Source organism: Corythoichthys intestinalis, chromosome 11 (assembly GCF_030265065.1).
Source record: "Corythoichthys intestinalis isolate RoL2023-P3 chromosome 11, ASM3026506v1, whole genome shotgun sequence".
Classification (NCBI taxonomy): Eukaryota; Metazoa; Chordata; class Actinopteri; order Syngnathiformes; family Syngnathidae; genus Corythoichthys; species Corythoichthys intestinalis.
Window position 1 is genome coordinate 55378321 of NC_080405.1, and position 16687 is coordinate 55395007.

The following is a 16687-nucleotide window of genomic DNA, read 5'->3' on the forward strand; positions in this document are numbered from 1 at the left end:
TTGGGGCATTTCTGGGTCACTTCCTGTTCATTGGTCAATTTCTATTGATTTTGGGGCATTTACGGGTCGTTTCCTGTTCATCGGTCACTTCCTGTTGATTTTGCGGCATTTATGGGTCACTTCCTGTTGATTTTGGGGTATTTATGGGTCACTTCCTGTTCATTGGTCACGTCCTGGTAATTTTGGGGAATTTATTGGTCACTTCCTGTTCATCTTGGGGCATTTACAGGTCACTTCCTGAAGATTTTGGGGCATTTTCGGTTCACTTCCTGTTCATTGGTCATTTCCTGTTGATTTTGGGGCATTTACGGGTCACTTCCTGTTGATTGTGGGGCATTTACGGGTCACTTCCTGTTGATTTTGGGGCTTTTACGGGTCACTTCCTGTTAATTTTGGGGTATTTATGGGTCAATTCCTGTTCATTTGTCACTTCCTGTTATTTTGGGGAAATTTTGGGGCATTTACGGGTCACTTCCTGTTAATTTTGGGGTATTTACAGGTCAATTCCTGTTCATTTGTCACTTCCTGTTTGTTTAGGGCAATTTTGGGGCATTTACGGGTCACGTCCTGTTCATCGGTCACATCCTGTTGATTTTGGGGTAATTTACAGGTCACTTCCTGTTAATTTTGGGGTATTTACGGGTCAATTCCTGTTCATTTGTCACTTCCTGTTTGTTTGGGGCATTTTTGGGGCATTTACAGGTCACCTCCTGTTAATTTTGGGCCATTTATGGGTCACTTCCTGTTCATTGGTCAATTTCTGTTGCTTTTGTGCAATTTACGGGTCACTTCCTGTTGATTATGGGGCATTTACGGGTCACTTCTTGTTAATTTTGGGGTATTTACGGGTCAATTCCTGTTCATTTGTCACTTCCTGTTTGTTTTTGGGCAATTTTGGGGCATTTACGGGTCACTTCCTGTTCATCGGTCACATCCTGTTGATTTTGGGGCAATTTACAGGTCACTTCCTGTTCATTTTGGGGTATTTACGGGTCAATTCCTGTTCATTTGTCACTTCCTGTTTGTTTGGGACATTTCCAGATCATGTCCTGTTGATTTTGGGGCATTTATGGGTCACTTCCTGTTCATTGGTCAATTTCTGTTGCTTTTGGGACATTTACGGGTCACTTCCTGTTGATTTTGGGGCAATTTACGGGTCACTTCCTGTTGATTATGGGGTATTTACGGGTCAATTCCTGTTCATTTGTCACTTCCTGTTTGTTTGGGGCATTTACAGGTAATGTTCTGTTGATTCTTGGGCATTTATGGGTCACTTCCTGTTGCTTTTGAGATATTTACGGGTCACTTCCTGTTCATTGGTTATTTCCTGGTAATTTTGGGGAATTTATCGGTAACTTCCTGTTGATTTTGGGACATTTACAGGTCACTTCCTGAAGATTTTGGGGCATTTTCGGTTCACTTTCTGTTCATTGGTCATTTCCTGTTGATTTTGGGACATTTACAGGTCACTTCCTGTTGATTATGGGTCATTTACGGGTCACTTCCTGTTCATGGTTCAATTTCTGTTGATTTTGGGGCATTTACGGGTTACTTCCTGTTCATCGATCAATTTCTGTGGATTTTGGGGCATTTACAGGTCACTTCCTGATGATTTTTGGGGCATTAACAGTTCACTTCCTATTCATCGGTCACTTCCTGATGATTTTGCAGAATTTATGGGTCACTTCCTGCTGCTTTTGGGGCACTTACGGGTCACTTCCTGCTGATTTTGGGGCATTTACGGGTCACTTCCTGTTCACAGGTCACTTCTTGTTAATTCTGGGGCAATTACAGGTCATTTCCTGATGGTTAAGCGCATTTAAGTGTCACTTCCTGTTCATCAGTCACTTCTTGTTGATTTTGTTGCATTTATGAGTCACTCCCTGTTCATTTTGGGGTATTTACAGGTTACTTTCTGTTGATTTTGGGTAACTGGGGCATTTTGTGTCATTTCCTATTGATTGTCAGTCACTTCCTTTTCCTTTTGAGTTATTTAGAGGTCACTTCCTGATGATTTTGGGTTACTGGGTCATTTCATGTCATTTCCTGTTGATTTTCAGTCACTTCCTTTTCTTTTTGAGGCATTTATGGTCACTTCCTCATGATTTTGGGGTATTTACAGGTCACTTCCTGTTGATTTTTCCGGCATTTGCAGGTTACGTCCTGTTGTTTTGAGCACCGTCAATGGAATGTAGATACTATTCTATTGGAAGTATTTTTAAAAAAAAGAGTGACACCTTTTTAAAACAATCTACCGATTCTTGGCAGTAGCATATCGATAACCTTTTGGGCTAAAAAGTATGGTGATATATCACCTTTTTGATATATTGCCACACCCCTAACGGAAGGCCTTAGTTGTTTAACCTGCCCCTGATAATGACTGTTTTTTTTATGCGTGCGAGCTCAGCTCGTGTCCATTTCTGGAAGCAATACGGAGCACAGTGTCGGCCTTGTGCGCCTGCACGCTGCACTTGCGGGAGCCGGGCAGCCCGCCAGGCAGCCAGACGCGAAACAGAACATTGCTCTTTTTAAACTGACGCCACGGCACTTGCGCTCCAACCAAGACAAATACAACTACTGTTGCTTCACATGGCGGCAGACTAGACTGGAGTCTTGTGTGGACTACACCATGGGTGTCAAACACGCGATTAGATTTCACGTGGGCCGGACTAGTTTATTTTTGGCCGAATAAATTAACTCAATGGATGCCATTGACGTTACGGGTGTGGACCTCGAGGTACCTTATGTTATGATTTGTGATACAAGGCTCACAATAATGATGATCTCACGATATGGCGATACAATTATTGATATGCATGGTCAGTAAATCAACCTGCAATATTTTAGTACACAATTAATAAACACACACACACACACAAATCACGAATGAGCACAATAGTTTTATGCAGTTTTTGCCAAAACATAACCGTTCATTTCTAATCGGTAAAATTTCACATTGATTTCCAGAGGCCCTATTCGCCATTCATTTCTAGAGCACAAAAAGAACAGGAAGTGACCCTAAAATGCCCTTATATCACAGGAAGTTACCCGAAATCAGCAGGAAGTGACCCAATATGAATAGGAAGTGACCCTGAAAGTCCCCCAAATCAACAAGAAGTGACCCAACATTAACAAAAAGTGACCCTAAAATGCCCCTACGTCAACAGGAAGTTACCCAATATCAGTAGGAAGTGATCCAATATAAATAGGAAGTGATACTCAAATGCCTAAAAATCAACAGCAAGTGATCCAATATCAACATGAAGTGACCCTGAAGGTCCCCCAAATCAACAGGAAGTGACCCAACATAAACAGGAAGTGACTCTACTATAGCTAAAAATCAACAGAAAGTGACCAATATGAACAGGAAGTGACCCTGAAATGCCTTCAAATCAACAGGAATTGACCCCAAAATGCCCCCACATCAACAGGAAGTGGTCGGATATCAACAAGAAGTGACCCAGAAAATGCCCGACATCAACAGGAAGTGACCCGATATCAACAGGAAGTGACCGAATATGAACTGGAAGCGATACTAAAATGCCTAAAAATCAACAGGAAGTGACCCAACATGAACAGGAAGTGACCCTACAATAGCTAAAAATCAACAAAAAGTGACCCAACATAAACAGGAAGTGACTCTTTAGCTAAAAATCAACAGAAAGTGACCAATATGAACAGGAAGTGACCCTGAAATGCCTTCAAATCGACAGGAATTGACCCCAAAATGCCCCCACATCAACAGGAAGTGGTCGGATATCAACAAGAAGTGACCCAACATCAACAGGAAGTGACCCTGAAAATGCCCGACATCAACAGGAAGTGACCCGATATCAACAGGAAGTGACCGAATATGAACTGGAAGCGATACTAAAATGCCTAAAAATCAACAGGAAGTGACCCAACATGAACAGGAAGTGACCCTACAATAGCTAAAAATCAACAAAAAGTGACTCAATATGAACAGGAAGTGACCCTGAAATGCCTTCAAATCAACAGGAAATGACCCCAAAATGCCCCCACATCAACAGGAAGTTGTCCGATATCAACAAGAAGTGACCCAACGTCAACTAAAAGTAACCCAACATCAACTAAAAGTGACCCTAAAATGCCCGACATCAACAGGAAGTGACCAAATATGAACAGGAAGTGATACTAAAATGCCCCCAAATCACAGGAAGTGACCCGATATCAGTAGGAAGTGACCGAATATGAACAGGCAGTGATACTAAAATGCCTAAAAATCAACAGGAAGTGACCCAACATGAACAGGAAGTGACCCTACAATAGCTAAAAATCAACAGAAAGTGACCCAATAGGAACAGGAAGTAACCCTGAAATCCCATCAAATCAACAGGAAGTGGTCCGATATCAACAAGAAGTGACCCAACATCAACTAAAAGTGACCCTAAAATGCCCGACATCAACAGGAAGTGACCCGATATCAACAGGAAGTGACTGAATATGAACAGGAAGTGATACTAAAATGCCTAAAAATCAACAGGAAGTGACCCTACATGAACAGGAAGTGACCTTACAATAGCTGAAAATCAACAGAAAGTGACTCAATATGAACAGGAAGTGACCCAATATGAATAGGAATTGACCCTGAAAGTCCCACGAATCAACAAGAAGTGACCCAACATCAACAAAAAGTGACCCTAAAATGCCCCACGTCAGCAGGAAATTACCCGATATCAACAGGAAATGACCCAATATGAACAGGAAGTGACCCTACAATAGCTAAAAATCAACAGAAAGTGACTCAATATGAACAGGAAGTGACCCTGAAAAACCTTCAAATCAACACGAAGTGACCCCAAAATGCCCCCACATCAACAGGAAGTGGTCCGATATCAACAAGAAGTGACCCAACATCAACTAAAAGTGACCCTAAAAAGCCCAAAAATCAATAGGAAGTGACCCAATATCAACATACATAAAATGACCCTGAAAGTCCCCCAAATCAAAAGGAAGTGACCCAACATGAACAGGATGTGACCCTACAATAGCTAAAAATCAACAGAAAGTGACTCAATATGAACAGGAAGTGACCCTGAAAGACCTTCAAATCAACAGGAAGTGACCCCAAAATGCCCCACATCAACAGGAAGTGACCCGATAGCAACTAAAAGTTACTCAACATCAACTAAAAGTGACCCTAAAATGCTCGACATCAACAGGAAGTGACCCGATATCAACAGGAAGTGACCGAATATGAACAGGAAGTGATACTAAAATGCCTAAAAATCAACAGGAAGTGACCCAACATGAACAGGAAGTGACCCTACAATAGCTAAAAATCAACAGAAAGTGACTCAATATGAACAGGAAGTGACCCTGAAAGACCTTCAAATAAACAGGAAGTGACCCCAAAATGCCCCCACATCAACAGGAAGTGGTCCGATATCAACAAGAAGTGACCAGATATCAAAAAGAAGTGACCCAACATTAATACCCCCACGTTAACAGGAAGTGACCCAATATCAATAAGAAGTGACCCAAAATGAACTGGAAGTGATACTAAAATGCCTAAAAATCCATAGGAAGTGACCCAACATGAACAGGAAGTGACACTACAACAGCTCAAAATCAACAGAAACTGACCCAATATGAACAGGAACTGACCCTGAAATGCCCTCGAATCAACAGGAAGTGACCCAATATGAACAGGAAGTGACCCCAAGGAAAAGGATGTGACTGAAAATCAACAGGAAATGACATGCAATGCCCCAGTTGCTCAAAATAAACAGTATGTAACCTGTAATACCCCAAAATCAACAGTATGTAACCTGTGAATGCCCAAAAATGAACAGAAAGTAATGGAAAATCAACAGGAAATGACATGAAATGCCTCAGTAGCCCAAAATCAACATTAAGTAACCTGTAAATGCCCCAAAATCAACAGGAAGTGACCTGTAAATGCCTCAAAAGGAAAAGGAAGTGCCTTAAAATCAATAGGAAATGACATGAAATGCCCCAGTAACCCAAAATCAACAGAAAGTAACCCCAGCCCCCCAAATCAACAGGAAGTGACCCAACATGAGTAGCAAGTGACCCTACAATAGCTCAAGATCAACAGGAAGTGACCCAATATGAACAGGAAATGACCCCAAGGAAAAGGATGTGACTGAAAATCAACAAGAAATGACATGCAATGCCCCAGTTGCTCAAAATAAACAGTATGTAACCTGTAATACCCCAAAATCAACAGTATGTAACCTGTGAATGCCCAAAAATGAACAGAAAGTAATGGAAAATCAACAGGAAATGACATGAAATGCCTCAGTAGCCCAAAATCAACATTAAGTAACCTGTAAATGCCCCAAAATCAACAGGAAGTGACCTGTAAATGCCTCAAAAGGAAAAGGAAGTGCCTTAAAATCAATAGGAAATGACATGAAATGCCCCAGTAACCCAAAATCAACAGAAAGTAACCCCAGCCCCCCCAAATCAACAGGAAGTGACCCAACATGAGTAGCAAGTGACCCTACAATAGCTCAAGATCAACAGGAAGTGACCCAATATGAACAGGAAATGACCCCAAGGAAAAGTATGTGACTGAAAATCAACAGGAAATGACATGAAATGCCCCAGTGACCCAAAATAAACAATACGTAACCTGTAAATGCCCAAAAATCAACAGGAAGTAATGGAAAATCAACAGGAAATGACATTAAGTACCCCAGTAGCTCAAAATCAACAGTAAGTAACCTGTAAATGCCCCAAAATCAACAGGAAGTGACCTGTAAATGCCTCAAAAGAAAAAAAAAGTGGCTTTAAATCAACAGGAAATGACATGAAATGCTCCAGTAACCCAAAATCAACAGGAAGTAACCTGTAAATCCCCAAAAATCAACAGGAAGTGACCAGTAAATGCCCAAAAATCAACAGGAAGTGACCCAGTATGAACAGGAAGGGACCCTGAAATGCACTCATATCAACAGTAAGTAACCTGTAAATGCCCCAAAATCAACAGGAAGTGACCCGTAAATGCCTCAAAAGGAAAAGAATGTGACTGAAAATAAAACAGGAAATGACATGAAATGCCCCAGTTGCCCAAATCAACAGGATGTAACCTGTAAATGCCCCCAAATCAACAGGAAGTGACCCGTACATGCCTCAAGAGGAAAAGGGGCTTAAAATCAGTAGGAAATGCCATGAAATCCCCAAGTAACCCAAAATGAACAGGAAGTGACGTGTTAATGCCCTGAAATTAACAGGAAGTGATGGGAGATCAATAGGAGTTGACGTGAAATGCCCCAGTAACCCAAAATCAACTGAAAGTGACCGGTAAATGCCCCAAAATCAACAAGAATTGACCGAAAATCAACAGGAAATGAGGTGAAATAGCCTCAAATCAACAGGAAGTGACCTGTAAATGGCCCAAAATCAACAGGAAGTGATGGAAAATCAACAGGACATGACATGAAATGCATCAGTCACCCCAAATCAACAAGAAGTAACCTGTAAATGCCCAAAAATCAACAGGAAGTGACCCATAAATTCCACAAAATTAACAGGAAGTGACCGATAAGCAGCTAGAAATGACTAGGGGTGGGAACCGCTTGGTACCTCATGATACGATGCGCGATACAAAGCGTGCGAAAATGACCTTTATAGTTATTGTATCGTCATATCGTGAGATCATCAAGAGCCTTGTATCGCAAATCCTATCGTGCGCTAACCAGAGGTTCTATTATGGTTGCAGTTTCCCCCTTGTGCCACCAGGGTGTGGTATCAATTTTTAGAAAGTCACTTGAATGTAAAGTCATTTCTATCATGGCTTGGTCAGACACCGCTTAACTTATTGTCTACCATTGACAGCGCTAGACGTCCAATCCATTAGAAGTGGGAGAGTCGGCAGTGAAAATGAAGAATGTATTTACAATTGAGAGTCAAGTTAACGATGCCTTTAAAACGATTGACCATCCATTAGTTGTGGCCGTGGCAGCCCTACAAAAAAACAAATCTTTTCTTCTCCCGGCTGAAAGAAGTGAAGCACCTGAAAGTGTGTGTGTGAGACGGAGATGCGGGTCGCCGTGGCAACCGCTTCCTCGCGGACCGAGAGGCGGCCAATCAGACTCAAGGTCACGTCGGGAGGGCGCTCGGGCCGTTTTCAAGCAATCGTCGGGGTCGGAATTCAATCCCTTTCCGATACGGCCGCCGTCCGCGCCGATCCTTTAGATGGAAGCGATGACCTCATGTCCTGTTGAGCGCGTGCGTGACTTTGATGGAATCAGAATGAAAAAAAAAAAAGCTTTTAGTGCTTCTTTCTTGCCACGCGGTGACATGAAAGCTGCTTATAGACCGCGAGCTTACTTCCTACATACCTACTTAGGATGATGTCATCTACCACTAACTGAAGTCAGGCCATATATACAGTGGGGCAAATAAGTATTTAGTCAACCACCAAGTGTGCAAGTTCTCCTACTTGAAAAGATTAGAGAGGCCTGTAAGTGTCAACATGGGTAAACCTCAACCATGAGAGACAGAATGTGAAAAAAAAAAAAAAAAAGAAAATCGCATTGTATTTCCAAATTAGAGTGGAAAATAAGTACTGGTGCACGATAATTATCAGTCCGATAATAGGAATTATGACTAGGGTTGTTCCGATCATGTTTTTTTGCTCCCGATCGTTTAGTTTGAGTATCTGCCGATCCCGATATTTCCCGATCCGATTGCTTTTTTTTTTTTTTTGCTCCTGATTCAATTCCAATCATTCCCGATCATTTTTCCGGATCATATACATTTTGGCAATGCATTAAGAAAAAAATGAATAAAACTCGGACGAATATATACATTCAACATACAGTACATAAGTACTGTATTTGTTTATTATGACAATAAATCCTCAAGATGGCATTTACATTATTAACATTCTTTCTGTGAGAGTGATCCACGGATAGAAAGACTTGTAATTCTTAAATGTGACTTTGTATATTGTGACTAAATATTGCCATCTAGTGTATTTGTTGAGCTTTCAGTAAATGATACTGTAGCCATTTAACTGTTCTGCCCAAATGCATGATGGGAAGTGCAACCATGACTGTGCGTAGTGGTACCAATTGATATATGTTCTCTGCGTTGGGAAATAACATAGGGTGTTAAGAAAAAGATCAATTTCTACCTTACTTCCCCGCATTGCTTCCCATGATATTTCTAATCATAGGGAGAGGAATTGTCAGGTTTTAGTCAATTAAAAAAAGGCTCCAAAGGCTGCCAAAATTCACTCTACTCATTTTACGCTTCCTTTTAGCTCTATCTATAGGTAAAACGGTGCTATGGGTCGTGCAGCGCATGCATTAATTGCATTAAATATTTTAACGTGGTAAATTTTTTAAAAAATTAACGGGATAAATTTGATAACCCTACCATAAGCCTAAACTAAAGACTCTGGATGAGTGTAACATATTATGTCTGTAACGTTAAATACAATTAGAAAACAATTTAATTATAAAATATATATTAAAAAAAAGGCATGTCCGATATTTTTTTGCCAATTCCGATACTTTGAAAATGATCGGCATCCCGATCGATCGGGATGCCATTCCATCGGCTGTGTTACTGTGTTATTGTAAATTGGTTTTAAAAAAATGGGGATGGGGGGCGCAATAATAGCACATATCGCAATAATTTATGAGAATAATTATCGCACACTAAAATTTGTTCTCGCAACAGGCCTACCGATAATTATCGGTCCGATAATAGAAATTATGACGTCGTCCCGATAAATCCAATAACATCTATAATAGGACCGATAATATGTACTGTTCTGGCTTTGCAGTTTACACACTAGTATGGGAAATTGGGAAATCACCTGACCATTTGCGGGGCATTGCTCCCACCTGCTGGTCAGAATAATTCAATGCACCTATTTTTTGTTACAGTAGTTTGGTTCAATCACTTACACATTGCGGTGTCTAGCAGTAGCATTGACAGTCGTGAATGCTTTCTGTTACGTTTCCGCCTCGGAAATATATGTGTTTTATGTTTACTATTACATATGGATGTGCAAAATATGTTTACTTCTGTGGTGAAGGGTCATATGTACAGAACTTCATAAGTTGTGTTATAGAAGCCAGCTAATGCTTTAGTAGCTCAAGCTAGTGTGCTATGCTATACATATAATAGTTGTGTATATAAGTGTATTGTGCAGTTTGTTGTATATTGAGTATTGAATATGTGTATTTTTCGGTTGTACTTTCACAATATTAAGACGAGTGTCTTCCCATAAAAGCAAGAAAAGACCAAGCCTTGTGGTTTTTGGAAGTGCATTCATTTTAGCTGGCTGTTGGGCAGTGCAGAAGTGAAACGCACTGTTTTGTTCATGTGATTATGAAAAATCTGATGAGATCAAAGGCAAATCTATGTGGAATCCACCACTAGTTTTTTTTAAACCTCCAGGTGTTCAAAAACTCAGGTTATACATTTAAAAAATTATATATTTAGTATTGGTTATCGGTATCGGCTTTGAGGAGCAGGAAGTTATCGGTAGCGGTTTCAAAAAATGGATATCGTGCACCCCTAAAAATAAGTATTTGGTCACCTACAAACAAGCAAGATTTCTGGCTGTCAAAGAGGTCTAACTTCTTCTAACGAGGCCCCACTCGTTACCTGTATTAATGGCACCTGTTTTAACGCATTATCAGTATTAAAAGACACCTGTCCACAACTTCAGTCAGTCACACTCCAAACTCCACTATGGCCAAGACCAAAGAGCTGTCAAAGGACACCGGACACAAAACTGTAGACCTGCAGCAGGCTGGGAAGACTGAATCTGCAAGTGGTGTAAAGAAATCAACTGTGGGAGCAATTATTAGAAAATGGAAGGCATACAAGACCACTGATAATCTCCCATCCATGCAAGATCTCACTCCGTGGCGTCAAAATGATAACAAGAACGGTGAGCAAAAATCCCGGAACCACATGGAGGGACCTAGTGAATGACCTACAGAGAGCTGGCACCACAATAGCAAAGGCTACTATCAGTAACACAATGCGCCACCAGGGACTCAAATCCTGCACTTCCAGACGTGTCCCCCTGCTGAAGCCAGTGCACGTCCAAGCCTGTCTGCGGTTCGCGAGAGAGCATTTGGATGATCCACAAGAGGACTGGGAGAATGTGTTATGGTCAGATGAAACCCAAATAGAACTTTTTGGTAGAAACACAGGCTCTCGGGTTTGGAGGAGAAAGAATACTGAATTGCATCCGAAGAACACCATACCCACTGTGAAGCATGGGGGTGGAAACATCATGCTTTGCGGCTGTTTTTCTGCAAAGGGACCAGGACGACTGATCTGTGTAAAGGAAAGAATGAATGGGGCGATGTATCGAGAAATTTTGAGTGAAAATCTCCTTCTGTCAGCAAGGGCATTGAAGATGAGACGTGGCTGGGTCTTTCAGCATGACAATGATCCCAAACACACAGCCAGGGCAACAAAGGAGTGGCTTCGTAAGAAGCATTTCAAGGTCCTGGAGTGGCCTAGCCAGTCTCCAGATCTCAACCCCATAGAAAATCTGTGGAGGGACTTGAAAGTTTGACAGCCCCAAAACATCACTGCTCTAGAGGAGATCTGCATGGAGGAATGGGCCAAAATACCAGCAACAGTGTGTGAAAAGCTTGTGAAGAGTTACAGAAAACGTTTGGCCTTCGTTATTGCCAACAAAGGGTACATAACAAGGTATTGAGATGATAAGTGCTGCAACAATTCATCAGTTAACTCGATTATTCGATTAGAAAAAAAGATGCAAATTAAATTTTGTTGCTTCAAGTATTTTTTTAAGTGGCGTTTTAATGGTTTGTTTTGAAAGTGTTTGCGTTTAGTTTTATTGTTTTGGGTGGATACACTGCCTTCTAGTGGCAACAGTTAATATGATATAACTCATTTCACATGGCTGAATCTAGCTGCTCCCTGATAAGACCAACATAAGCTAAGTTTTTGTTTGAGCCAATGTTTATTTTAAAGAATTCATAATTTAGTTTATAGTTATATTTAGCCGTTTTTGTGGGAATATGTGTTTGAACCATTTTTTAAGAGAATTGTAAAAAAAAAAAAAAAAAAAAAACATTAGCCTTTTGTAGCATATAAGCTAGCGGACTTTTGCTATGTAAGTTAGGCATTTGTTCTTTTGTTGTACTTAAATTCTCATTTCTTTATTTCACGTACTGTTTGAGGCTCAGCTCAGGTATTTAAATGTTTTATGTTCCTTATCCGATTACTCGATTATTCGAACTAGCTAGTTCATCGATTAATCGACTTCTAAAATAATCGATAGCTATAGCTAGGGTGACCATATTTTGATTTCCAAAAAAGAGGACACTCAGCCCGGCCTCAAGATACTTGAATTTTACTCGAAGTCAGGCATGAAAATCTCTCACCTTTCGGCGAAATTCGCCGTTTTGAAGTCAAAAAGGATGACCTACGTGAATCGTGTAGATCCGAGGAGAATTTTTTCAAGGGGGGTGTAGGCATGTGCCGGTTACCTTCACGGTTTACCATGCTATGAAAACGTCGCGGTTACAAAACCACTAAAATTTTCCGTCATACAGTAGTACGTATTCGTTATTTTTCATGTGTCGAAAATGCAGCCAGAAGTGGCTTGGCGCAGTGGCTGGCGCGGCAACGCTTACCCCCTTCCGTTTGATGCTGCGTGTGTCAGTGACGCTATTCCAGCAAACCCAAAAACAAACACTCCAAACACAAGGCGTAAATTCTTCAATTTATTGATCTCTCAAATCGTGGTAACTGAAATATACCAAATAAATACATTTAAAACGTTGTACAATCGTATTTTTCCCCGTGTGAGTAGCTTCAACAGTTAAGCTTCATGAAAAAGTTCGCCAAAAACAAAACACACATTTCCTTTCAAATTCAATACACAAAGTTACTAAAAACTTACAAAGATGAATGATAGACAAGGCTTAGCTAGGAGAGCAACTTCATTGAGGTTAATCACTGCCGCTGAGAGAGAAACAAGTTTGTATGCGGGGAGGTGAAAAAAAAGCTTCAAAGATCGTTAATAGCGACAGATGATCTAGTCCTAAGCACAAATTCACGTTCGCTGGACGAGGTGAGGTCTCACTCCCAATTTTTTTTTTAGATGAATGCATTTGCCTGCATATTGAATTTGGTGAGTAATGGATCGTTTTCATATTTTGCGGTATGACAAAGTTACTGCCGTTCGTTGCACCTTGCGTTGAACACTTCCAGAGCGTCCGGTGAAAAAATAGATCCCGTTAAGGTAGCGTCAAGCTTGTGTATTTAACGGTAATATAAAAGCAGTGTTGTCAGTAAAGCGTTATGTGAGTAATGCATAACTGTAATCTGATGATTGTCTTTCAGTAAAGAACAATCTAACGCGTTCATTTTTCTAAATCAGTAATCTGATTAAAATTACTTTCCTTGATGCCTGTGCGTTTCTATTTTGTTATTGCCCCATAATGTATGTAGAATGAAGAATACTGTAGTCATGGGAGTGACATCACATGTCACATTTTCTAATCGGGGATGGAAAAAAAAAACGGGTCACGTGTATTACCATGATTCGTGAGCCGTGAGCACTGGGAGTTTGCGGCCAAACAACATTGCCTTGCTACCTCACCAGGATGCAGTGAAATAGGCAGGAGATATACTACAAACAGCTGTATTTGCACACTGGAAACACAGCCATTACTTCACATTTTTGTCCAATAAAAATGACCAAAATATCTCCGTGCGCTGCGAACTTTGCACTGGCTCAAAAAGACTGTCGACCGCTATAAGCATCAAATTCAAGTACCACTTGGAATTACAGCACAACAGGTAACACGACAGCCAGGACTTTTTGATACTGCTCGTGCTCAATCCTCGGTTCAAGCTCAGTTGTTGTTGATGGTTTTGAAAGCTTAGGTTTAAAGAAATTCGAAATATCCATCTTGCCTCCTCAGCTGTAGTTTTGGCTAAGCAATGCAAACGGCTGTCTCTAAGGTGCTATAGTCACATGATCTGTTGGAAAAATAATTTGGACCCATTATGAAATACTTTGAAGGATTCTTGTTCATTTCATTCATTTTTGTTGTTTGTTTTATTGCTCTAAAACTTTTACAGACAACATTTTAATGGCCATATTCAATGGTCTTTATTTTAAAGGGGAAGTTCAGAATTTTTTACATTAGGATTAATCTTTGAGTTAGCCGGGGTTTAATTAGTCGTTGGAGTTGATTTGAACAAATTCTGTGCAGTTTGCCAGTTATTTGTTAGTTTCAGGACTCCGGAGATGCTAAGCTAGCGCGAGTCAATGGTGGTTGAAATCAACTCCAACTAATTAAACCCCAGCTAACTCGAATATTAAGCCTTATTTGAAAAATTGTCAAATTCGCCACATGTAGCACGTTTCGCCGACGGAGGACATTTTGGCAGAACGCCGGAACATATTTCCTCCACACCTTTCTCACCTTTTTAACCCCTGACCCATTTTCATGCCTGGAAGTTCACTCAAAGATGCCTATATCACTTTAATATATTTAAAGTGTGCCCCCTCACTCTGGATGGAAAAATGCAGTTTGAAAAAAATAAAATAAAATAATGTCAAAAAATTAATACATTCATTCATTCATTCATCTTCCATGCCGCTTATTCCTCACAAGGGTCGCGGAGGTGCCGGAGCCTATCCCAGCTAACTACGGGCAGTAGGCAGGGGACACCCTGAACTGGTTGCCAGCCAATCGCAGGGCACAAGGAGACATACATATATATATATATATATGTATTCTTTTTTATTGGTATAATGCAGACCCACGGAAAAGTTGTCCAGTCAATACACATACATACAGCAGGCTTATAAATTACAATCACGACAATTGCCCTTGACAAATTGTTATTCCCATTCAATTGATATTCTTATTCAATGTTCTAGATTGCACACAAACAATAACCGAAATAAACTGACAAACTATTCAACCAGCATGTTTCCAAACGTAGCAGTTCAAAACTACATTTCCCATAATGCCTAGCGTGGTTTACCTTACTGATGGCTAGCTGAGGCAAAAATCAAACTTTTCTATAAAGGTTTACAATCATCGGCAGCGCAACGATGCAACACCAAACGGGATTTTACAGTCAAAGCTTCGACAGAAGTCAACAGTTGCCATTATATACGTATTTATCGTAAAAAAACTTAACAACTGGGCAGGCGTTGTGGCCAAATCGTCAGCCCAGTAGATGGCGGTAATGCCTAATGATAGGGGTAAACTGCCAACAAAAACAAGAAGAACTACTCCTTCCCTCCGTTCTAGTAGGAGCCATGTCATCGCATGCATGCGCTGCCACCCAGCGGCCAGAGGAATTCTCTTCAAATTGGAAAAAATATGAAAAATCATAAAAATCGGACATTTTTATGATTTATAAAACCCGCCCGGACAACGAGGATACTACGTGAAAGTAGGACTTGTCCGGGCAAAAGAGGACGTTTGGTCACCCTAGCTATAGCCCTACCTCACAGTATCTTATTTTTTTACTTTACTTTAATAATATGACTTGTTCTGTTCTCACGAAACGTGAAGTTGTTCAGCTTTACAGACATTCAAACAAGGCAATTGTGCTTTTTGAAGCTTTTTATTTCCTTCACTTTTGACAATTTATAAAGCTGGAACACACATATGTACACCTATGTTCAACACGACACGCATTTTAACAATAAAACACTTGAAACAAAACAATTAGTGTTCAAATGTCCATCTCGTCTGATCAATTTGTAAATTTATTCGATTAAATGAGCCTAATTTGTCTAGCAAAAGTCCGCTAGCTTAAATGCTAAGAATGCTAACGTATTTATAATTCTCATAGCAAATCACACACACGTAACTCCACAAACTGTAGCTGTAAACTTAATTAAAAATGCATACACAAACATATATTAGCTGAAACAACTTACAGCCTTATGTGGGCAAAACCAGAGTGCAGCTATCATCTATCCATGTCAGATGTCTGAGTGCTCCTGTATGGAAGCATTGGGTTTAGGTGTTAGGGTTTGCGTCCATGTAATCGCACCCGCTGACAGCGAAGCGTGATGAATCAAGGCAAGCAATTTCAACATTTGGCTGTCGTGAAAAGCCCGATCTAAGGAAACCAGTCTTGACAATCTTGTCATCTGTACGTGGTTTGTCATTTAGGAGATGCGGTGGACATCTACCAGAGAGAGTTCCTGGCCTTGAGGGAACGCCTACGCTCGGCCGAGCGGGAGAACTTGCGGCGCTCCAAAGAGCTCAACCTGGTCCTGGATGAGATCAAGAGGATCATCGCTGAGAAACAGGCCCTGCGGGACGTCAACAGGACCTGGAGCAGCCTCTCCGGTACTGTTGTCACTATACAAACAATTTCAACAACAAAAAAGAACTCGATTGCATTTTCTGTACCACATGAAGAAAAAAACACAGAAAAATAACCTCCTTGAATTGCCTCAAAATTAACAGTAAGTGACCCAGAAATGCCCTAATAACCAATAGTGAGTGACCCGAAATCAACAAGACTCAAAATGTATAAAAGTGACCCAAGAATTGCCCAATATCATCAGGAAACTGAACCTAAATTGAATGTCATTATTTAAAAAAAAAAACTTTTTCATTGTTTTCAGCTATGGTTTTCATTGGTCGTCAATATTTTGGATTCAAAATTAAATAAATAAATGTCCTTGAATTGCCCCAAA

At 40.5% G+C, this 16687-nt stretch overlaps 1 protein-coding gene across 1 annotated transcript in view; it reads left to right on the forward strand.

The window, feature by feature from the left end:
- The window catches only part of mgat4b (alpha-1,3-mannosyl-glycoprotein 4-beta-N-acetylglucosaminyltransferase B), a 43512-nt gene that overhangs the window by 1495 nt on the left and 25330 nt on the right, over nucleotides 1-16687 (forward strand). Inside the window, exon 2 of the mRNA XM_057850680.1 lies at nucleotides 16155-16334. Within this exon, the coding sequence (XP_057706663.1) occupies nucleotides 16155-16334 (180 nt within the window). The remainder of the gene's footprint in view (nucleotides 1-16154; nucleotides 16335-16687) is intronic.